Source organism: Rana temporaria, chromosome 1 (genome assembly GCF_905171775.1).
Source record: "Rana temporaria chromosome 1, aRanTem1.1, whole genome shotgun sequence".
In the NCBI taxonomy this organism is placed as follows: Eukaryota; Metazoa; Chordata; class Amphibia; order Anura; family Ranidae; genus Rana; species Rana temporaria.
In genome coordinates, this window is record NC_053489.1 from 685854390 (window position 1) to 685879712 (window position 25323).

The 25323-nt window shown below is 49.6% G+C and overlaps 1 protein-coding gene across 1 annotated transcript; it reads right to left on the reverse strand.

The window, feature by feature from the left end:
- Nucleotides 1-2880: 2880 nt before the first annotated feature.
- Nucleotides 2881-24497, reverse strand: LOC120946044 (CD209 antigen-like). The gene is made up of 7 exons (XM_040360742.1): nucleotides 24374-24497; nucleotides 21611-21944; nucleotides 18827-19092; nucleotides 15993-16025; nucleotides 12051-12205; nucleotides 7749-7834; nucleotides 2881-3163 (listed from the first exon to the last, which is right to left on the reverse strand). Exons 1-7 carry the CDS (start codon nucleotides 24495-24497, stop codon nucleotides 2980-2982), a joined length of 1182 nt encoding a protein of 393 aa, XP_040216676.1. The 3' UTR covers nucleotides 2881-2979.
- Nucleotides 24498-25323: the final 826 nt, after the last annotated feature.

A 25323-nucleotide genomic window follows, 5' to 3' on the forward strand; every position in this document is an offset into this window, starting at 1 on the left:
CTCTCAAACCATCATTTGCATGGGGCAAGCCCACTTCCACCTACGCAGGCCTGCGCCTTCGAAACCTACGCCGCGCAGACGCAGCGTGGGGAGCACTGACTTTCTGAATTCCATGCTTGCCTCTCTGCACTGCCTCGGCGTGGCGTACATTGATTTGCACTACGGTGGCGTAATGTGCGCCGCTGTCTGTGAATCCGGGGCCATAGTAAGCGCCACATTCTCTTTCCCTGTTACCAAATCTTACGTTCTACTGAATGTTACTTCCCCAGCCTTTTACCAAATGTTAAGAGACCCAGCAGCTAACTCGCAAGCCCATTCCTGAGCTCTGCCCTCCTGTAAGCATGGCCACAGTGTTAGACCGGCAGCAGTGTTTAGTAATCTTTCCCTCCATCTACAGCCCGGGTGTGCTGGGCCATCTGTGATAAATCCCACAGTGCACAGTTTGTCGTCGCACAATATCATTTTATGTATCTAAGAAAGATTATCCTTAAAATTACCCAACAGGGTAGTAGTGCAAGTCTATTGTAAGGAGTATTTTAGGTATTTCTCTAATACAGAAAAAACACTTTTTTTTTATCATTAACCTGTACAAACAGCTTCCTTCCTGCTGCTTCCTTCGTCTCTTCTGTTTTAGAGCAATGCACAGAAATTCGCGTCCCCCGGTATGTGTGATATCTGATGTTTCCAGCACCCACTCCGTAAGAATGTATGTACTAAGACAGAGCGCCCCGGTGTGTCTCCTTCACCAGAACCAGCAGGTTATAAACAATAAATGTATGTAGGCAGGGCTGGTTCAAGGATTTTTGACACCATAGGCTAAACCTAATTTTGCCGTCCCGCCTTGGCTCCACCCCTGACTCCACTCCCAGGATTGCGCTACTTACAGAGTGGAGGGGTCAGGATTGTGCTACTTACAGAGTGGAGGGGTCAGGATTGTGCTACTTACAGAGTGCAGGGGTCAGAATTGTGCTACGTACAGAGTGCAGGGGTCAGGATTGGGCTACATAGAGAGTGCGTGGGTCAGGACAGCACTACGTCGAGAGTGCAGGGGTCAGGATTGGGCTACGTACAGAGTACAGGGGTCAGGATTGCGCTACATACAGAATGGAGGGGTCAGGAGTGTACTATGCAGTGTGCAACATCTCATTTCCACCCCTCCTCCTAGGTTCTGACCTCTGCACCCATCACTCTCCTTCCATCCCCCCACCTCTGCACACATCTGGCTCCACAGCACCCCCCCCCCACCAAGTTTCCTCACATCGGTACTCTCTTTTACCTTCCTACCTGGAGCTGTCAGCAATCTCTTCCACTATGCTGGGCTCACCGCGCATTTGCTCAGTTTGCAAAAAAAAAATGGCGTTGCTGGAGGAACTGAGGAGGTGAGAGAGCGGAGGTGGGTGTGGAGGCGGAGACAGAGCGGCGGTGGAGACAGAGTGGCGGTGGAGGCAAAGCTGAGGTGGAGACAGAGCAGAGGCGGGGGTGGAGACAGAGCAGAGGCGTGGGGTGGAGACAGAGCAGAGGCGTGGGGTGGAGACACAGCAGAGGCGTGGGGTGGAGACAGAGCAGAGGCGGGGGTGGAGACAGAGCAGAGGCGTGGGGTGGAGACAGAGCAGAGGCGTGGGGTTGAGACAGAGCAGAGGCGTGGGGTGGAGACAGAGCAGAGGCGTGGGGTGGAGACAGAGCAGAGGCGTGGGGTGGAGACACAGCAGAGGCGTGGGGTGGAGACAGAGCAGAGGCGGGGGTGGAGACAGAGCAGAGGCGTGGGGTGGAGACAGAGCAGAGGTGTGGGGTGGAGACAGAGCAGAGGCGTGGGGTGGAGACAGAGCAGAGGCGTGGGGTGGAGACAGAGCAGAGGCGTGGGGTGGAGACAGAGCAGAGGCGTGGGGTGGAGACAGAGCAGAGGCGTGGGGTGGAGACAGAGCAGAGGCGTGGGGTGGAGACAGAGCAGAGGCGGGGGTGGAGACAGAGCAGAGGTGTGGGGTGGAGACAGAGCAGAGGTGTGGGGTGGAGACAGAGCAGAGGCGGAGACAGAGCAGAGGCGGAGACAGAACAGAGGCGTGGGGTGGAGACAGAGCAGAGGCGTGGGGTTGAGACAAAGCAGAGACAGGGGTGGAGACAGAGCGGAGGCAGGGGTGGAGACAGAGCAGAGGTGTGGGGTGGAGACAGAGCAGAGGCGTGGGGTGGAGACAGAGCAGATGTGTGGGATGGAGACAGAGCAGAGGTGTGGGGTGGAGACAGAGCAGAGGCAGGGGTGGAGACAGAGCAGAGGCGTGGGGTGGAGACAGAGCAGAGGCGGGGGTGGAGACAGAGCAGAGGCAGGGGTGGAGACAGAGCAGAGGCGGGGGTGGAGACAGAGCAGAGGCGGGGGTGGAGACGGAGAAAGAGCGGAGGGGGAGATGTTTACTCTTGTTCTCATGGAGATCGGCTTTGTATGCGCCAATACAAAGCCACGCCGCTCGTGGGACTGAGGAGGAGGATGTTTTCCCTTGTTGCCTGGGATAAAAATGAAGCGGTGAGAAAAAGAGGTAGCGGCCGGAGGCTGCTGTGAGGGCCACATGACGAGGCCTGGCGGCCGGATCCGGCCCGAGGACCTTGTGTTTGACACCTGTGATCTAGAGCACCACTTACCTCTTGTATTATATTCTCTGTATCACTTGTTTATTCCTATTATTTATTGAGATCTTGTGACCATTTTTTACACTTCACTATGACATCACAGCCTTACTGTACAAACGGAGAAAACGCAGCAGAAATGTCTTAGCATAAGAGGCAATGTGACCAAACACAATCATGTATACATTATTCCATACTTGACCCCCTATACCCATAAATGTGGTAAAAAAAAGAGCAGCAGACCCTGCAACCAATCAGAAATCATTGTTTTTTTTCCCGATCGAACCCACAGTCACTTGTTATGATTGGCTGCTCTTGGCCTTTGCGGTTTACAAGTCCTGACGGAAGAAGCCCGTTGGCTCCATCTTATTCAATTATCTTCTCTCCAAAGACTCCGATCTTCTCCAAAAAGCAGCGCAGATCCTCGGCCCCCAATCTGCATTTCATGGCCTTCTTCTGACAGATCCAGGGCAGGTTGGCACTACAGGAAAGGTTATCCAGGGTGGGCGAGGCCTTGGCACAAAGCCCTCCATTGGTTCGGAAATTTTCCCTGTGAAAAAAAGAAAAGTTTCCTCATTTCCTTCATTTCTATGATTGGGAATACGAAAATTCTAATATTGGTTCTGAAGCCATGCAAATGTAAAAAGTCCTCATACTGATAATAGGAATACGATGTGTAGCAGATCAGCATACCAGAAAAAGAGACCCCTTCCTCTCTGTTCCACCCAGGGCCGCCATCAGGAATTATGGGGCCCCTTACACAGCTTCAGGCATGGGCCCCCTGGAGCAGAGAAGGGGGGGTGCTGCCGCCTAAAATTAAGAAACGCGGGGGGGCTGCCACAAATTGAGAAGGGGGGCCCCTTTACAAAAAAAAAGAAGAAATAAAGAAAAATATATATTAAAAAGGGGTGTAGCCATCGGGGGCCCTGGGGACCTCTGGGCCCTTTAATGAAAAGAAAAAAATAAAGAAAAAATATACATTTATTTATTTTTAAAAAGGTGGGTTGCCATCTGGGCCCCTTGGGACCTCTGGGTCCATTAATATATATATATATATATTTTTTTAATAAAAATAAATTACAAAAAAAAGGGGGGTTGCCATCCGGGTCCTCTGGGCCCTTAAATAAATAAATAAAAAATATATATAAAAAAATAAAATAAACATTTATAAAAAAAAAAAAAAAAAAAAAAAAAGGGGGTTGCCATCCAGGGCCCTGGGGACATCTGGGCCCTTTAATAAAAAAAAAATATTTAGAAATATATATATATATATATATATATATATATATATATATATATATAAAATAAATAAAATAACATATTTTTTTTATAAAAAAAAGGGGGGTTGCCATCCGGGGCCCTGGGGACTTCTGGTGGGCCCTTTAATGAAAAGAAAAAAAGAAATAAAAAATAGATATTTTATTTCTTTTTAAAAAGGTGGGTTGCCATCTGGGCCCCTTGGGACCTCTGGGTCTATTAATATATATATATTTTTTTTATAAAAATAAATTACAAAAAAAAGGGGGGTTGCCATCCGGGACCTCTGGGCCCTTTAATAAAAATAAAAAAAAGAAACCTCTGGGCCCTTAAATAAATAAATAAAAAATATATATAAAAAAATAAAATAAACATTTATAAAAAAATAAATAAAAAAAAAAGGGGGTTGCCATCCAGGGCCCTGGGGACATCTGGGCCCTTTAATAAAAAAAAAAATATTTAGAAAAAAAAGGGGGTTTGCCACATGGGGCCCTGGGGCCCTTTAATAATAATAATAATAATAATAATAATAATAAAAAAAAAAAAAAAAATATATATATATATATATATATATATATATATATATATATATATATATATATAAAATAAATAAAATAACATATTTTTTTTATAAAAAAAAGGGGGGTTGCCATCCGGGGCCCTGGGGACTTCTGGTGGGCCCTTTAATGAAAAGAAAAAAAGAAATAAAAAATAGATATTTATTTCTTTTTAAAAAGGTGGGTTGCCATCTGGGCCCCTTGGGACCTCTGGGTCCATTAATATATATATATTTTTTTTATAAAAATAAATTACAAAAAAAAGGGGGGTTGCCATCCGGGACCTCTGGGCCCTTTAATAAAAATATAAAAAAAGAAACCTCTGGGCCCTTAAATAAATAAATAAAAAATATATATAAAAAAATAAAATAAACATTTATAAAAAAATAAATAAAAAAAAAAGGGGGTTGCCATCCAGGGCCCTGGGGACATCTGGGCCCTTTAATAAAAAAAAAAAATATTTAGAAAAAAAAATGGGGTTTGCCACATGGGGCCCTTTAATAATAATAATAATAATAATAATAATAATAAAAAAAATATATATATATATATATATATATATATATATATATATATATATATATATAAAAAAATAAATAAAATAACTTATTTTTTTTATAAAAAAAGGGGGGTTGCCATCCGGGGGGCCTGGGGACCTCTGGGCCCTTTATTATTAATAATAATAGTAATAATAAAAAAATAAAAAAATAAATATATATATATATATATATATATATATATATATGTAGCGCCCCCTTACTTTCAGTACAGGCGTTACACTAAAATTAGTGGGGAATGGGAGGCTTAATCACTCCCATTCACGAATTATGGAAATTTAGACTGCTGCCAATTCCAGAATCTGTCCTGTAGGTCAGTCTGCGCACCAGGGGTGCGTTGACACCCCTGGGCGGCAGTTGGCGCTAGAGGGGTTCTGGGGGATCCACCTCCTTTCAGCAGCCAATCAGGGGGGTTTTTCTCTCGTTGGGCATGCTGGGAGGGGGGATATATCTGTGGCGGCCGCTTTTGGTGGGTTGTTCTTGCAGGGCCGGATTCAGATAGGAGATACGATGGCGTATCTCCTGATACGCCGTCGTATCTCTGAGTGCGGGCCGTCGTATCTATGCGCCTGATTCAGAGAATCAGTTACGCATAGATTTGTATTAGATCCGACAGGCGTAAGTGTCTTACACCGTCGTATCTTAGGCTGCATTTTCAGGCCGGCCGCTAGGTGGCGGTTCCGTATGTTTGCGCGAGGAATATGCTAATTAGGTAGATACGGCGATTCAGAAACGTACGTTCGGCCGGCGCAATTTTTTACGTCGTTTATGTTCGGCTTTTTTCGGCGGATAGTTACCCCTGCTATATGAGGCGTAGCTAATGTTAAGTATGGACGTCGTTCCCGTGCCGAGTTTTGAAATGTTACGTTGTTTGCGTAAGTCGTTCGCGAATAGGGCTGTACGTCATTTACGTTCACGTCGAATTCAATACGTCCTTGCGGCGTACTTTGGAGCAATGCACACTGGGATATTTTACGGACGGCAAAAAAAAAACGTGCTGCCCATCAATGTACTAGGCTCCACTAATTAATTCTGTCCGGTGTGCATGTAGCAACCTCCTGTCTGCCCCGCCCCCTCTGCGTGTGTCGGCTCTTCTCTCATAGGCGGTGTGATGAGAGGCTTCTGGGTTGGCCGGAGCTGCTGCCAATCACCCCGTGCACTCCCAGAAATGCTCTCAGTGCCACCCTCTAAGTAACCAAAGATGCCACATATGTCCCGCCCCCCCTGTAATGTGCTTCTGCTCCCAGCACGCCCGAGCTACAGGGATCTATTGGACAAGTACTAATCTATGGGGACACCTGATGTGGGGGGCTCTGATGGGGGACACCTGATGTGGGGGGCTCTGATGAGGGACACCTGATGTGGGGGGCTCTGATGGGGGACACCTGCTGGAGGGGCTCTGATGGGGGGCACCTGCTGTGGTGGGACTCTGGTGGGGGACACCTGCTGTGGGGGGGCTCTGGAGGGGGACACCTGATGTGGGGGGCTCTGATGGGGGACACCTGCTGGAGGGGCTCTGATGGGGGGCACCTGCTGTGGTGGGACTCTGATGGGGGACACCTGCTGTGGGGGGGCTCTGGAGGGGGACACCTGATGTGGGGGAACTCTGATGGGGGACAGCTGCTGGGGGGGCTCTGATCTGGGACACCTGCTGTGGGCGGCTCTGGTGGGGGACACCTGCTGTGGGGGGCTCTGATGGGGGACACCTGATGTGGGGGGACTCTGATGGGGGACACCTGCTGTGTGGGAGCTCTGATGGGGGACACCTGCTGTGGGGGGCTCTGGTGAGGGACACCTGATGGGGGACACCTGCTGTGAGGGGGCTCTGGAGGGGGACACCTGCTGTGGGGGGGCTGTGATGGGGGACACCTGCTGGGGGGGGGGCTCTGATGGGGGACACCTGCTGGGGGGGCTCTGATGGGGGACACCTGCTGTGGGGGGCTCTGGTGGGGGACACCTGCTGGGGGGGCTCTGATGAGGGACACCAGCTGTGGGGGGGCTCTGGTGGGGGACACCTGCTCTGGGGGGGGCTCTGATGGGGGACACCTGCTGTGGTGGGACTCTGGTGGGGGACACCTGCTGTGGTGGGACTCTGGTGGGGGACACCTGCTCTGGGGGGGGGCTCTGATGGGGGACACCTGCTGTGGGGGGGGCTCTGGTGGGGGACACCTGCTGTGGGGGGGCTCTGATGAGGGACACCTGCTGTGGGGGGACTCTGATGGGGGACACCTGCTGTGGGGGGGGGCTCTGGTGGGGGACACCTGCTGTGGGGGGCTCTGATGGGGGACACCTGCTGGGGGGGCTCTGATGGGGGACACCTGCTGGGGGGGCTCTGATGGGGGACACCTGCTGGGGGGGCTCTGATGGGGGGCACTAATGAAGACTTCTTAGGGGAACATCTCTGTGTTTGAGTCGTAGCCATAGAAACATTTGTAAAGGGGAGGAGTTAGTAAGATGACCACACCCATGTGGGGGGCGCCAGAAATATTTCTGCAGCCAGGCGTCTGTGACCCTAGGATCGGCCCTGGAGAGACCTCAAACACTTAAAGATACAAACATTGCAGCGTTGTGTGCTTGGAAGGGGGGAGGGTTCTGTGAAGAGATCACTGGGATGGATTTGGGATTTTACAAGAAGAGAGAAATGGATAACGACATCAGAAGTTACTTTTGGGGGGTAAAAAACCTTCAATCGTTTTCAACTTCAAAAATACGATGCGTCCTCCCACCATGTATTCTACGTGAGATGATTGGAAGGATTACTCACTGCACCGTCCCATCCGGCCACTTCCACGTCTTCTCATCATTTGTCAAACCAATCCAGAAGCTTTTTTTCTCTTTCTGAATCGTTGCCTGGAATACATAAAATGGACAATTTAGTGGGATCCCAAGATCTGCGGAACTTGTCAACATGTCATTAGATTGACCCATAACAACCAACCAATCACGCTTGTACTTTAAATTTACAAATTTTCCAGTGCAGGCTTCAATTTGATTGCTTGTTACATACATTGGCCCAGATTCAGGTACATTTGCGCGATATTTGCGGGGGAGCAGGGCAACGATTTTGCCCTGCGCCCCCGCAAATATTTTGCGCTGCCCTCGATTCACGGAGCAGTAGCTCCGTAAATTGCGAGGGCGCGCCGGCAAAATTGCCCGGCGTAAGCGCGCGCAATGTAAATGACGGGAATCATTTAAATTAGGCGTGCTCCCGCGCCGAGCGTACAGCGCATGCTCCGTCGGGAAACTTTCCCGACGTGCATTGCGGCAAATGACGTCGCAAGGACGTCATTTGCTTCAAAGTGAACGTGAATGGCGTCCAGCGCCATTCACGAATCACTTACGCAAACGATGTGAAATTCAAATTTCACGTCGCGGGAGCGGCGGCTATACTTTAGCATTGGCTGCCCCTACTATTAGAAGGGGCAGCCTTGCGCTAAAGTTGCCGTACGGAAACTCTGTACCTGGCTTGCGCAGGGCCCGCGCAAGTTTGTGAATCAGTGGTAGTATGCAATTTGCATACTACACGCTGATCACAATGGGAGCGCCCCCTAGCGGCCCACGCAAGAATGCAGCCTAAAATCTGCGTGGCATAAGAGCCTTATGCCGCACAGATTTTAGCCTGCAGTCGGTGTAACGAGGTTCCTGAATCAGGAGCATTCGTTACACCGGAGCAAGTAAGAAATTGCGCCGTGTAACCTATGGTTACACAGGCGCAATTGCTTCTTGAATCTGGGCCATAGTTTTATAGTTGGTCAGGTTGAAAAAAGACACAAGTCCATCCAGTTCAACCCCAAAAAATTATAATATTGTACAATCTAGGGTTGTCCCGATACCACTTTTTTAAGACCGAGTACAAGTACCGAAACTTTTTTCAAGTACTCGCCGATACCGAATACCGATACTTTTTTTTTTTTATGTCATGTGACTGTATTTTTATTTCAATATTTCACTATTTTTTGTTGTTTTTTTACAATGCTTTCTTGGGGGGGGGGGGGTGGATGTGTCAGTGTGGTTTTTATTTTAATATGTATTATTTTTTACAGTTAATTATTTTTATTATTTATTGCCATTTTTTTCTTTTTTTTTCTTAGCCCTGTTGGGGGGCTTTGGTGAGATATGGTGAGATATCAGTGAGATTTCAGGGGTCATAATAGACTCCTGATATCTCACCTTTGAGACAGAGAAAGGGACTAAGGACACTGATTCCCCAGTCCCTTTCTCAGCTGCGCTGAAAATGAATGGAGAGAAGACAGCGGCTCCTCTCCATTCATAAACTGAAGCATCGTAAACACAGGTTATGATGCTCAGTTATGTGAATGGACAGAGTCAGTGATCACTGACTCTGTTCATTCCGAAAAGGTAGGAGCCGGGTTTAGCCGCTCTCCATCCTGACAGAGGGGGCGGAGGAGTACACGGAGGGGGGACACAGGAGCATGGAGGGAGAGTCAGGTATCGGTAAAGTATCGGGGAAATGCTTGGTATCGGTCCCGATACCGATACTAGTATAGGCATCAGGACAACCCTAGTACAATCCCATACACCCAACTCCATACCCACAGTTCTTCCATAAGAAGGTGAAAAACCCCAGCAGAGCACGAGATCCAATTTGCTACAGCAGGGGAAAAAATTCCTTCCTGATCCCCCCCGAGAGGCAATCGGATTTTCTCCGGATCAACTTTACCTATAAATGTCAGTACACAGTTATATTATGTACATTGACCACTTAAGGACCGCCTCCTGCACATATACGTCGGCAGAATGGCACGGCTGGGCACAAGCACGTACCTGTACGTCCTCTTTAAGTGCCCAGCCGTGGGTCGCGGGCGCGCCTGCGACCTGGTCCGAAGCTCCGTGACCGATCGCCGCCGGAGTCCTGCGATCGGTCCCCGGAGCTGAAGAACGGGGAGAGTTGTATGTAAACACACCTTCCCCGTTCTTCTCTGTGGCAGCTTCATTGATCGTGTGTTCCCTGATATAGGAAAATACGATCAATGACGTCACACGTCCAGCCCCGCCCCCCTATGAGGGAGATACGTCGATTCACGAACGTACTTGCGCCCGGCGCATAATATACGCGGTTTGCGTAAGTCCGGCGTAAAGTTATTCCCCATAGATGAGACGCATCCCATGCAAAGTTATGGACCAGGGAACACAAGCCAACGTATCTTATGTCGTTTACGTTGTACGTGAATATGACTAGGCGTAGGTTACGTTAACGCCGTAGGCAGTGATCCGTCGAATCTTAGGGAGTAGTTCCGACGTGATTCTGAGCATGCGCACTGGGATGCATCCACGGGACGGCGCATGCGCTGTTCGTTATTCGTATCTTTATGGCGCTCGGCCCATCATTTGCATGGGGTCACGCCTCATTTGCATTGCTCACGCCCACTTCCACTTACGACGACTTACGCTTTCAAAACCCAGCGTAGATTCGGAAGAAAGTGGGAGGAAGTGCTTTGTGAATACTGTGCTTGCCTCTCTGCGCTGCGTCGGCGTAGCGTATATTCGATACGCTAAGCCGACATAAATATACGCCGCTCTACGTGAATCCGGGCCATAGGGTCTACAAAATAGGGGATAGATTTATGGCATTTTTATTATTATTTTTTCTACTAGTAATGGCGGCGATCGGCGATTTTTATCCGGACTGCGACATTATGGCGGACAGATTGGACACGTTTGACAAATTTTTTGCGACCATTGGCATTTTTACAGCGATCAGTGCTATAAAAATGCATTGATTACTGTGTAAATGTCACTGGCAGGGAAGGGGTTAACACTAGGGGGCGATCTGTCAGGAGCGGTTGCTGGTGCCTGGTGGACATCACGGCCGCCAGGCACGCGCATCAGCACCTTAGGGACTCGGCGGAGTACGTGCGCCCCCCTATACTCCTTAAAGTGCCCGCCGTACAGCTACGAGGCGATTTGTGCAGGAATGCCATTCTGCCACCGACAATCGACGATTTATTATTCTTTGATGTTTGCAGAACAATGCTCAACCTGAACCCCGGGCAGTACGGCTCATTCTTGGTCTTCTTGATATCATTGGGGTAGAAGATGCAGCAGGGAAAGGTCCAGCAGGGAAAGGTCCAACAGGGAAAGGTCCAGCAGGGAAAGGCCCAGCAGGGAAAGGTCCAGAAGGAATAGGTCCAGCAGGGAAAGGTCCAGCAGGGATAGGTCCAGCAGGGAAAGGTCCAGCAGGGAAAGGTGCGCAAGGTAAAGGTCCAGCAGGGAAAGGTCCAGCAGGGAAAGGCCCAGCAGGGAAAGGTCCAGCAGGGAAAGGCCCAGCAGGGAAAGGTCCAGCAGGGAAAAGTCCAGCAGGGAAAGGTCCAGCAGGGAAAGGCCCAGCAGGGAAAGGCCCAGCAGGGAAAGGTCCAGCAGGGAAAGGCCCAGCAGGGAAAGGTCCAGCAGGGAAAAGTCCAGCAGGGAAAGGTCCAGCAGGGAAAGGTCCAGCAGGGAAAGGTCCAGCAGGGAAAAGTCCAGCAGGGAAAGGTCCAGCAGGGAAAGGTCCAGCAGGGAAAAGTCCAGCAGGGAAAGGTCCAGCAGGGAAAGGTCCAGCAGGGAAAGGCCCAGCAGGGAAAGGCCCAGCAGGGAAAGGCCCAGCAGGGAAAAGTCCAGCAGGGATAGGTCCAGCAGGGAAAGGTCCAGCAGGGAAAGGCCCAGCAGGGAAAAGTCCAGCAGGGATAGGTCCAGCAGGGAAAGGTCCAGCAGGGAAAGGTCCAGCAGGGAAAGGTCTAGCAGGGAAAGGCCCAGCAGGGAAAGGTCCAGCAGGGAAAGGTCTAGCAGGGAAAGGTCCAGCAGGGAAAGGTCCAGCAGGGAAAAGTCCAGCAGGGATAGGTCCAGCAGGGAAAGGCCCAGCAGGGAAAGGCCCAGCAGGGAAAGGTCCAGCAGGGAAAGGTCCAGCAGGGAAAGGTCCAGCAGGGAAAGGCCCAGCAGGGAAAGGTCCAGCAGGGAAAGGTCCAGCAGGACAGAGGAGCTGGGCCCCCGTGTCTGGCCGGTGATATCGGCAATACATTGTATTATCTCTGGTCATATTGCTCTATAATGTGTTATTTGGGTTTTGTACCTTCAGCGTGGCGTCACTCTCCTGTATTTTGGCCAGCGTGGCGTTCTTTGTCTTGCAGTCCGCGTCCGCCTTGTGTCGTATTTTCTTGTCACTGGAGAAATAGTAACACGTCTCGTTTATCTGCTTCCAACCATCGGGGCAATAAGCGTCTGTGCCTGGAGAAGACAGAGGGGGCCGAGTATTAGGATGAGGGATATTCCAGGATTCAGAGTCCTCGGGTGTTACAAGCATTTTATAACAACCAAAAATGTTATTCTACTTTCTAACACCAGGCCTGTGTCTGTGGTTCAGTCTGTGTCTCTACTCGCACCTGTGTCTCTTCAGTCTGTGTCTCTACCCTCACCTGTGTCTCTTCAGTCTGTGTCTCTACCCGCACCTGTGTCTCTTCAGTCTGTGTCTCAACCATCACCTGTGTCTGTTCAGTCTGTGTCTCTACCCTCGCCTGTGTCTCTACCCTCACCTGTGTCTCTTCAGTCTGTGGTTCTACCCTCACCTGTGTCTCTTTGGTCTGTGTCTCTACCCTCACCTGTGTCTCTTCAGTCTGTGTCTCAACCATCACCTGTGTCTCTTCAGTCTGTGGTTCTACCCTCACCTGTGTCTCTTCAGTCTGTGTCTTTACCTTCGCTTGTGTCTTTTCAGTCTGTGTCTCTACCCTCACCTGTGTCTCTTCAGTCTGTGTCTTTACCTTCGCTTGTGTCTTTTCAGTCTGTGTCTCTACCCTCGCCCGTGTCTCTTCAGTCTGTGTCTCTACCCTCACCTGTGTCTCTTCAGTCTGTGTCTCTACCCTCACCTGTGTCTCTTCAGTCTGTGTCTCAACCATCACCTGTGTCTGTTCAGTCTGTGTCTCAACCATCGCCTGTGTCTCTTCAGTCTGTGTCTCTAACCTCACCTGTGTCTGTGGTTCAGTCTGTGTCTCTTCAGTCTGTGTCTCAACCATCACCTGTGTCTCTTCAGTCTGTGTCTCTAACCTCACCTGTGTCTGTGCTTCAGTCTGTGTCTCTACTCGCGCCTGTGTCTCTTCAGTCTGTGTCTCTACTCGCACCTGCGTCTCAACCATCACCTGTGTCTGTTCAGTCTGTGTGTCTACCCTCGCCTGTTTCTCTTCAGTCTGTGTCTCTACCATCACCTGTGTCTCTACTCGCACCTGTGTCTCTTCAGTCTGTGTCTCTACTCTCACCTGTGTCTCTTCAGTCTGTGTCTCTACCCTCACGTGTGTCTCTTCAGTCTGTGTCTCTACCCTCACCTGTGTCTCTTCAGTCTGTGTCTCTACTCTCACCTGTGTCTCTTCAGTCTGTGTCTTTACTCTCACCTGTGTCTCTTCAGTCTGTGTCTCTACCCTCACCTGTGTCTCTTCAGTCTGTGTCTCTACTCTCGCCTGTGTCTCTTCAGTCTGTGTCTCTACCCTCACCTGTGTCTCTTCAGTTTGTGTCTCTAGCCTCACCTGTGTCTCTTCAGTCTGTGTCTCTACCCTCGCCTGTGTCTCTTCAGTCTGTGTCTCTACCCTCACCTGTGTCTCTTCAGTCTGTGTCTCCACCCTCACCTGTGTCTCTTCAGTCTGTGTCTCTACCCTCACCTGTGTCTCTTCAGTCTGTGTCTCTACTCTCGCCTGTGTCTCTTCAGTCTGTGTCTCTACCCTCACCTGTGTCTCTTCAGTTTGTGTCTCTAGCCTCACCTGTGTCTCTTCAGTCTGTGTCTCTACCCTCGCCTGTGTCTCTTCAGTCTGTGTCTCTACCCTCACCTGTGTCTCTTCAGTCTGTGTCTCTACTCTCGCCTGTGTCTCTTCAGTCTGTGTCTCTACCCTCACCTGTGTCTCATCAGTCTGTGTCTCTACCCTCACCTGTGTTTCTTCAGTCTGTGTCTCTACTCACACCTGTGTTTCTTCAGTCTGTGTCTCTACCCGCACCTGTGTCTCTTCAGTCTGTGTCTCTACTCACACCTGTGTTTCTTCAGTCTGTGTCTCTACTCTCGCCTGTGTCTCTTCAGTCTGTGTCTCTACCCTCACCTGTGTCTCTTCAGTCTGTGTCTCTACTCTCGCCTGTGTCTCTTCAGTCTGTGTCTCTACCCTCACCTGTGTCTCATCAGTCTGTGTCTCTACCCTCACCTGTGTTTCTTCAGTCTGTGTCTCTACCCTCACCTGTGTCTCTTCAGTCTGTGTCTCTACCCTCCCCTGTGTCTCTTCAGTCTGTGTCTCTACCCTCACCTGTGTCTCTTCAGTCTGTGTCTCTACCCTCACCTGTGTCTCTTCAGTCTGTGTCTCTACTCTTACCTGTGTCTCTTCAGTCTGTGTCTCTACCCTCACCTGTGTCTCTTCAGTCTGTGTCTCTACCCTCCCCTGTGTCTCTTCAGTCTGTGTCTCTACCCTCACCTGTGTCTCTTCAGTCTGTGTCTCTACCCTCACCTGTGTCTCTTCAGTCTGTGTCTCTACTCTTACCTGTGTCTCTTCAGTCTGTGTCTCTACCCTCACCTGTGTCTCTTCAGTCTGTGTCTCTACCCTCACCTGTGTCTCTTCAGTCTGTGTCTCTACCCTCACCTGTGTCTCTTCAGTCTGTGTCTCTACCCTCACCTGTGTCTCTTCAGTCTGTGTCTCTACCCTCACCTGTGTCTCTTCAGTCTGTGTCTCTGCTCTCACCTGTGTCTCTTCAGTCTGTGTCTCTGCTCTCGCCTGTGTCTCTTCAATCTGTGTCTCTACCCTCACCTGTGTCTCTTCAGTCTGTGTCTTTGCTATCTTAGATATGTTTAAGCGTATCTTTGTTTGAGCATACGCTTAAACATACGGCGGCGTAGATTCTGAGTTAGATCGGCTTATCTACTGATATGCTGGCCTAACTCTTACTGAATCTACCTAAAAGTCTCGGAGTCACCTAGGCTGTGTAAAGGATTGGTAATTAGCTCATGTTAATTAGGTTTCGGGTTACAGTTTGTATTGTCGTCCTTGGCCCGGATTCAGCTAGATTTGCGCATTTATTACGGAGGCGCAGGGCAACGTTTTTGCCCTGCGCCTCCGCAAATTTACTGCGCTGCCCTTGATTCAGGGAGCAGTAGCTCCGTAAATTGCGCGGGCGCGCCGGCAAAATGCCTGGCGTAAGCGCGCGCAATTTAAATGATCCCGTAGGGGGCGGGAATCATTTAAATTAGGCGCGCTCCCGCGCCGATCGTAGAGCGCATGCTCCGTCGGGAAACTTTCCCGACGTGCATTGCGGCAAATGACGTCGCAAGGACGTCATTTGCTTCAAAGTGAACGTGAATGGCGTCCAGCGCCATTCACGATTCACTTACGCAAACTACGTAAATTTCAAATTTCGCGACGCGGGAACGACGGGTATACGTAACATTGGCTGCCCCTGCTAATAGCAGGAGCAGCCTTAGGCGAAAACCGCCGTACGGAAACGACGTAAACTGCGTACGCAGGCCTCGCGCGACGTTGTGAATCGGCGTTAGTATGCAATTTGCATACTATACGCTGAGCACAACGGGAACGCCACCTAGCGGCCATCGCAAGAATGCAGCCTAAGATATGCGGGCATAAGAGCCTTATGCCACGCATATCTTAGGCTGCAGTCGGCGTAACGAGGTTCCTGAATCAGGAGCATTCGTTACGCCGGGGCAAGTAAGCAATTGCGGTGTGTAACTATGGTTACGCAGACGCAATTGCTTCTTGAATCTGGGCCACTGTGTATATATTTGTGTGAGATCTCAAATAAAAGGCAGTTCCGGATGTACTCCAAGGCTGGTGCTGTCTGGTGACTGGGGGGGTGAGTCTTGGACGGTGCTGGTTCTGGACAGAGGAAGCATTGATGGCGACATAGTCCCGGGTTTGTCACAGCATATATGTATAGTTTTTCCTTTTTTTGGGTGGGGGTGGGGGGGTGTTGACTAGAGTAGGGAATGGTTTATCATATGAACACATATTCTACACATTGCTATTCTAAAGCAAGAACTTACCCGAGTCTCCTTCATAGTTCTCCCCATTGTCACCTGGAGAAACAAAGCTTGGTTACACCGGAATACTCTGATATCGGTCGCCGGGGTGAAATCACCACCAACATGAAGATCAATCCGTCTCACAATATTTTAGTAAATCTAAAGATAGTGAGGTGGGAACACGGCAAGTATTCGTAATCAACCAAACATTCATTGGGCCAGATTCTTGTACATTTTCGGCGAGCGTCGCGTAAGCCATTTACACTCCGCCGCCCCAACCTACAGGAGCAAGTGCTGTATTCCCCAAACACTTGCTCCGTAGTTTGGGGCGGCGGAGTGTAATTGGCCCGGTGTATCCAAGGGGGTGGCTTCTATTTAAATTAAGCGCGCCCCCGATTCGAACGAACAAGCTTAAAATAGCCCACTGCGCATGCTCCAGTTCTCGGCGTAAAACGTAAACGACGCCGATGTGTGCATCATTGACGTAAAGTCGTATTCGCGGACGACTTAGGGAAACGACGTACCCGACGGGAAAAGACGACGCGGACCCGACGCCATACTTAACATGGCTTACGTGGGACTGGCGTAAGGTTACCCCTCATATAGCAGGGGTAACCTTTACGCTTACGCAAACGACGTTAGCGACGGTTACGCGACGCGATTTCGTTTGGGAATCGGCGTATCAGGCTCATTTGCATAAACAAATGAGACCTGAACATAAACGCCACCTAGCGGCCGGCGGTGAATTACATTTAGGATGCGACAGTGTAAGTGACTTACACATGTCGGATCCTAGCCTAAATCCGGCGTATCTTGTTTTGTGAATAGAAAATAATGATACGCCGGCGGGAAATTCGATTTACGCCGGTGTATCAGTAGATACACCGGCGTAACTTGTTTGAGAATATGGCCCAATGTAAGTAGCCAACTGTATTGGAAACGCACATTACATCAGAGTTCAATCTTACTACAGAATCCCCATCACAGTCTCCCTAACATCAGGGTCCAATCAGAGTCTCCCTAACATCAGGGTCTCATCAGAGTCTCCCTTACATCAGGGTCTCATCAGAGTCTCCCTTACATCAGTGTCCAATCAGAGTCTCCCTAACATCAGGGTCTCATCAGAGTCTCCCTTACATCAGGGTCTCATCAGAGTCTCCCTTACATCAGTGTCCAATCAGAGCCTCCCTTACATCAGAGTCTCTTCAGAGCCTCCTTTACATCAGGGTCTCATCAGAGTCTCCCTTACATCAGGGTCTCATCAGAGTCTCCCTTACATCAGGGTCTCATCAGAGTCTCCCTTACATCAGGGTCTCATCAGAGTCTCCCTTACATCAGGGTCTCATCAGAGTCTCCCTTACATCAGGGTCTCATCAGAGTCTCCCTTACATCAGGGTCTCATCAGAGTCTCCCTTACATCAGGGTCTCATCAGAGTCTCCCTCACATCAGGGTCTCATCGTTAGTAGGCACGACCATCGGTTAAAACTCCACGCATGCTCAGAATCAAGTCGACGCATGCTCGGAAGCATTGAACTTCATTTGTTTCAGCACGTCGTTGTGTTTTACCATACCTCCCAACATTTAATAAATCCAATGCGGGACATCTTGTTGAGCGGGGGGAGAGGGGAATCAAAGTTGTAAAGTTGTTGAGCGGGGGGGGGGGGGGGGTCTCCTACCTCTGTTCCGAATCCCCGCCAGCGCCATCCACCTGCACCACCATCATCCACCGTGGTCCGTATTTCCCGCACTGTGATTGGGCGTATAGCGGTCATGTGCGGAGGCGGGACTTCTAGACGTTCGCAGACAGGCCAGCGCCACGACACACATGACGCCAATACGTTCAATCACAGGCCAGGCGCCGGACACCAAACATGGCGGGGGAAATCAAACGGAATGTCGCCCCCCGTAATGTCGCGCCCGGGGCCCTGTTTTCCGGGACTCTAGTCTAGTCCGCGGGACACACTTAGAATTCCGAGAGGATCCCGCGGAATCCGGGACGGTTGGGGGTATGGTTTTACGTCACCGCGTTCTGACACGATCGGTTATTTAACCGATGGTGTGTAGGCGCGACGGACCATCAGTCAGCTTCATCGGTTTACCGATGACAACGGTCCATCAGACCGTTCTCATCGGATGGACTGATCGTGTGTACGCGGCTTTAGACCTGCAAGATCCCACCGCGCTCCGCACACCACACTCCGCACTCCGCACTCCGCACTCCACACTCCGCACTCCGCACTCCACACACCGCACTCCGCACTCCGCACTCCACACACCGCACTCCGCACTCCGCACACCGCACTCCGCACTCCGCACTCCGCACTCCACACTCCGCACACCACACTCCGCACTCCGCACTCCGCACACCGCACTCCACACTCCACACTCCACACTCCACACTCCACACTCCGCACACCGCACTCCGCACTCCACACTCCGCACTCCACACTCCGCACTCCACACTCCACACTCCACACTCCACACTCCACACTCCGCACACCGCACTCCGCACACCGCACTCCGCACTCCACACTCCGCACTCCTCACTCCGCACACCACACTCCGCACTCCGCACTCCACACTCCGCACTCCGCACTCCACACTCCACACTCCACACTCCACACTCCGCACTCCACACTCCGCACTCCGCACTCCGCACTCCACACTCCACACTCCGCACTCCGCACTCCGCACTCCACACTCCGCACTCCACACTCCACACTCCACACTCCGCACTCCGCACTCCGCACTCCGCACTCCGCACTCCACACTCCACACTCCACACTCCGCACTCCGCACTCCACACTCCACACTCCACACACCACACTCCGCACTCCGCACTCCACACACTTACAGCTTTTGGAGAGACAATCCTCGGCTACACTCAGCCTCTCCTCCAGGTCATTGAGCTTCTTCTGCTGGAGCTGGGAATGTCTTTGTTCCTCCTGAAGGTCGCTCACAGTCTTCTTCACATTGGACAGTTCTCTTTGTCTCTGGGAGAGATTGTTGTCCGCTACCCTCCATTTCCGTTCAGTGGTAGAAAGAGAGTTTTTCAGATCAGATATGGTCTGGCTGTCTTGTGTCTTCTGCCAGTTGGCTGACCTGAGATTATTTTCACACCTGTCGCGGAATTAAAGGAAAACTACGTTACACTATAATGTTCACAAATCAGCCTAGTGGCCATCTGTATATCAGGTAGCGCGTCCAGTCACCCTGCCGAACAGCTACTGAGATAAAACACACAAACCAAGTGATTTTCACCTTTCCACTGAAAGAGCGGAACCGTAAAACACAATGGGCTAGATTCAGGTAGCCTTGCGCATTTTTTGCGTAGGCGCAGGGCACCGTTTTTGCCCTGCGCCCCCACAAATTTACTTTGCTTCCCGCGATTCACGGAGCAGTAGCCCGGCGTAAGCGCACGCAATTTAAATGATCACGTAGGGGGCGAGAAGCCGAGCGTAGAGCGCATGCTCCGTCGGGAAACTTTCCCGACGTGCATTGCGGCAAATGATGTCGCAAGGACGTCATTTGCTTCAAAGTGAACGTGAATGGCGTCCAGCGCCATTCACGAATCACTTACGCAAATTACGTAAAATTCGAACGTCGCGACGCGGGAACGACGGGTATACTTTAGCATTGGCTGCCCCTGCTATTAGAAGGGGCAGCCTTACGCTAAACACGCCGTACGGAAACGACGTAAATTGCGTACGCAGGGCTCGCGTAACGCTGTGAATCGGCGTTAGTATGCAATTTGCATACTATACGCTGAGCACAACAGGAACGCCACCTAGCGGCCATCGCAAGAATGCAGCCTAAGATATGCGGGCATAAGAGCCTTATGCCGCGCATATCTTAGGCTGCAGTCGGCGTAACGAGGTTCCTGAATCAGGAGCATTCGTTACGCCGGGGCAAGTAAGCAATTGCGCTGTGTAACTATGGTTACACAGGCGCAATTGCTTCTTGAATCCAGGCCAATGGGCCAGATTCACAGAGAGTTACGCCGGCATATCAGTAGATACGCCACCGTCGTAACTCTGAATCTACGCCGTCGTATGTTAGGGTGCATAATTACGCTGGCCGCTAGGTGGCGCTTCCGTTGATTTTGACGTAGAATATGCTTTCTGAATATGCTTTCTGAATATGTATTCAGAAAGCAAGATACGCTGAAATTAGGCTAAGATCCGACTGGCGTGAGTCTCTTACGCCGTCGTATCTTAGGGTTCATATTTACGCTGGCCGCTAGGTGGCGCTTCCGTCGATTTCAGGGTAGAATATGCAAATGAGCTGGATACGCCGATTCAGAAACATACGTGCGCCCGGTGGATTTTTTTACGTCGTTTAAGGCTTTTTCCGGCATAACGTTACTCCTGCTATATGAGGCATAGCCAATGTTAAGTATGGACGTCGTTTCCGCATCAAATTTTAAAAAATTTACGTTGTTTGCGTAATTCGTTCGCGAATAGGGCTTTGCGTAAATTATGTTCACGTCGAAAGCATTGCCTATTTGCGACGTGATTAGGAGCATGCGCACTGGGATACGTTCACGGCCGGCGCATGCGTCGTTCGTGAGAAACGTAATTTACGTGGGGTCATTTTTTATTTACATAAAACATGCCCACCTCTTGACAATTTGAATTTGGCGCGCTTACGCCGGCAGATTTACGCTACGCCGCCGCAAATTACGGAGCAAGTGCTTTGTGAATAATGCACTTGCCCGTCTAAGTTGCGGAGGCGAAGCGTAAATAGGATACACTACGCCCGCACAAACTTACGTTCCCCCGACCTGAATCTAGCCCTATAACTTTTGCGCAAACCAATGAATATACGCTTATTGCGATTTTTTTATTACCAAAAATATGTAGAATACGTATCGATTTTTTTCACAATTGTCACAAAAAATAAAAACCGCAGAGGTTATCAAATACCACCAAAAGAAAGCTCTATTTGTGGGGAAAAAAGGATGCCAATTTTGTCCAGGTACAACGTCGCACAACCGCGCAATTGTCAGTTAAAGTGACGCAGTGTCGAATCGCAAAAAATGCTCTGTTTATTGAGCAGCCATATCCTCGAAGGCTAAAGTGGTTTGTTCGGTCTAATGCCCCGTACACACGATCGGAAATTCCAACAAGTAAAGTCCGATGTGAGCTTTTAGTCAAAAATTCCGACCGTGTGTAGGCTCCATTGGACTTTTTCTTTCGGAATTTCCGCCAGCAAAAATTTGAGAGCTGGTTCTCAATTTTTCTGACACGCATGCTTCGAATCAATTTGACGCATGCTCGTAATCATTGAACTTCGGCTTTCATTTTCTCGGCTTGTTGTAGTGTTGTACGTCACCGCGTTGTTGACGGTCGGAATTTTGTGTGACTGTTTGAGCCAACATTCCGTCGTAAAAAAATCCACGGTTTTCTTGTCGGAATTTCCAATCGTGTGTACGCGGCATTAGAACAGTGAACAAGCTGGGTTTGTCGCGAACCCAAATCTGACCCAAACCCCAATTTCATCCCTATCCAGCAACACTCATGTTTAGAGGCCTCAGGGTGATGGATCACATTATGGTGAGGCTGGTTGGCCATTGTCCATGTTTGTAGGTTGGGATTTTTTTTTTTTTTTTGTAAGACCCAGAAAATTATTAGATTACCTGATCAGATCACTGGTCTTTCCTTGTAGCCTGCCTTCTGTATTCTGGAGACTTCCTCTAAGCATGCTCACAGTGGTGTCCACCTCCGCCTTCTCCAGGAGGGTCCTCTCTAGTTTAAAGTTGATGCTCTTCCCTTCCTCCCGACTCTTCGAAAGATCATTCTTGGTCCTTTCCAGTTCCAACTTTGTACTTTTGAGGCTTTCCTGAAGCTCCTGAGCCACCAAATCTTTTCTGAGGATGTCGCTGGTGAGGCTGGACTTCTTATGATCATGTTCCTTCTCTAATATCTCTAATTTCATGGAGGTTTCATCATACTGCTGAGTCACCAGAGATACTGGAAAGGTAAGGAGCAAACAGAACAATAAAATAATTATGCCAGAGGTACAGTATATAAATGTATAATAATAATAGTGTGTGACTGTGGAAGAGGGGACATAAGGGTGTACATTTTTGTTTATTAAAAATCCTACAAACATAATAAAAATATATTTACATATATACAAAATAGGGGCGTGGCCAGACACCACATTGAGTAGGACGCTTTCACGAGGAGCTCCGTCCATTAATCCTGATTTTTAATCCATAGATGACCCTGCTGATCCTGACTTACATCTCACAACACCCAGGACCATTGACATCATGTCCCCATCGAAGGCGCAGAAAAACGAAGCTGGATCAATACCGCCGGCAAGACAGGGAGGAGACAAGGGAAGATGGTGGTGCTGTGAAGACAGGGGGGAGCAGACAGCGGGAGACACAGACCGGCTCTTGGAGGCTATTACATTCTCCCGGACCTCGCTAACATCTCAAATGGAGGAGGTCAAAGTGGACATATCCCTGATAAGACAGGACCTCCACAAGCTCCGAGACCGGGTCAAGACTGCTGAGACCAGACTGAGCAATGTGGATGACGCCATCCCGCCTCTGCAGGAAGGATCAGGCCGCATGCAGTGACAGATACAACAGCTATTCTCCAAGCAGGATGACATGGAGAACAGGCTCAGAAGGTGTAATCTACTATTCATCGGCCTCCCCAAGGGTAAGGACCATGTTCCTTGAGCAGTTGCTCTTTAACACCTATGGCAGAGAGGCCTTTTCCCCCATGCTAACAGTGGAGAGAGTACATCACATGCCAGCCAGACCACCCCCGCATGGGGCTCCCCCTCGCACTTTTATAGGTAAGATCCTCAATTATAAGGACCGTGACACAGCCCTGAGAATGGCCAGAGAAAAAGGCAATATCCCCCTGGGGAATATTAAAGTCGCCATCTTCCTGGATTTCTCAGTGGAGGTCCAGTGCTGCCGTCATGGCATTATGGAAGCCAAATGCAGGCTGCGCGACCACCACATCAAATATGCCTATTTCCAGCCCTCCTCAGAGTAGAACAAGACGGCCACGCTTTCTTGTTTGAGGATCCTGAAGAGGTGATTACCTGATAGGAGCGCCGAGCAGCCCCTGAGAGAGTGGACTGATGCCATTGTAAATAAATCTACATCTATACAAAATAAATAAAAATATAAACAAACATAGCTTTGCAAAAACATAAAGAAAACAAAATATACCAACCTAAACAAAGCCCTAACCTCCACCTAAACACAGCCTCAGGTTAAAGCGGGAGTTCACCCGAAATTTTTTTTTTTAACATTAGATTGAGGCTCATTTTGGGAAGCAGAATCGGGTGTTTTTTTTAAATCGAAGCCGTACTTACTGTTTTAGAGAGTGTTCTTCTCCGCCGCTTCCGGGTATGGGTCTTCGGGACTGGGCGTTTCTATTTGATTGACAGGCTTCCGACAGGCTTCCAACGGTCGCATACATCGCGTCACGAGTAGCCGAAAGAAGGCGAACGTCGGTGCGGCTCTATACGGCGCCTGCGCTCAGACGTTTGGCTACTTTCGGAAAATCGTGACGCGCTGTATGCGACTGTCGGAAGCCTGTCAATCAAATAGGAACGCCCAGTCCCGCAGCCCATACCCGGAAGCGGCGGAGAAGATCGTTCTCTAAAACGGTAAGTACGGCTTTGATTTAAAAAAAAAACACCCGAATTCCCCTTGACAAAACGAGCATCAATCTAATGTTAAAAATTAACTTTTTGGGTGAACCTCCATTTTAAGAACTGATTACACATGTATCCCATCCATGCAGCCTTTTTTCAAAATACAACTTTATATAAAAATCTAGGGAACTTGTCTTATTTTTTATTAAAAAAAGTGTATTTTTTCCCCAAAAAAATGCACCTGTAAGACCGCGCTGCGCAAATATGGTGTGACAGAAAGTTAGGGTGTTAGAATAAAATATATATATATAATGTTTGGGGATTCTAACATCTAAGTAAAGGGAAGAAGATGGAAACAGGCAGGGAAGCTCCATTAGCATTGTTGGTTGTTGTGTCATACCAACAGCCACCACAAGAGGGTGCCAGATTCCAGAAGGAACCATAGGACTGCAGAAGGCCGCAAAGCCGCGGCCTCAATTACTGGCCGGCGCGGCTCCACGCGATCGCGAGGGGGAGTGCGCACAGAGACAGGGTACCCCAGCTGTGCCGCCCCAGACGCCAGGTCGCTAATTCTAGTTGCCTGGGGTTTGTCGAGCCCTGCAATAGTGTGTGACTGTGGGGGGGGGGGGGGGTATTAGAGTGTAAGCTCCTTTGATGTAAATATCTTAGTGTCCTTTGTACAGCACTACGGTATATGTCAGAGCTACCTGTAAAAGGTCAGGTTGGCATCCAGCAGGAAGTCTGATCTCCTGGTAATAAATATACTCACACTGTATGGAGAGAGCGATGATGATGGTCAGGGATGTCAGGGAGATGACGCAGAGCGCGACGAGGACAAAGCGAGAGCGTCCAGCACAGAATCCTGAAAATACAAGAGAAGGTGGAGAAAGCATAACGACTTAAACCAAATAAAAACATTTATTATTAAAATTTCACAAACTAGGCTATTTAGTAACGCATGAGCAGAGAACCTCATACACACAGCTCCATACGGCGCAGTTCGGAAATGCTCGGAAAGACACAGAAATACTCAGTTCCTGAGTCTTTCCGAGGTTTGCCGAGGTCAGACGAGCTGTCCTTGGGCCTTTCCGTCAGTTTCTGAGGCTCTCCTGGCCCCCCCCCCACCTCTGGCCGCATGCGGTATTGCATAGCATTGAAGTCAATGCGGAACAAATTATTTTAATTTCCATTGACTTCTATGGGGAAACTCGCTTTGATTTGCGAGTACTTTGGATTACGAGCGTTCTCCTGGAACGGATTATCCTCGTAATCCGAGGTTCCACTGTACTATTCTTCTTTAAGGGGGCGTGACAAGGGGTGTGTCCTTTGCTTACATACTTTTGGTAATAGGTGTCCCTCATTCCCATCTCAGAAGGTTGGGAGGTGTGCATACACATGACTGGGGGACAGTATGGCGTCTTCTCTGTCACTTCCATACCAGGGGGGTTTAAGTGCCCAGTAAGCAATAGTGTTGCTCACGAATATTGGTATTGCGAATATTCGGCTCGAATATGGCATATTCGAGTATTCGCGATATATTTCGAATTTCGCGGTGAATATTCGCTATTCCGAATATTCAAATTTTTTCAATTTTATTTTTAGAACAGATCACATCCTAGTGATCTCCATCGACGTCTAAAAGCATTGCTGGTATGATTAGAGACCCTGGGCCGAGTAGCTGAAGCCATCATTTTATCTTGCCGAAAAATCGCAATGCGA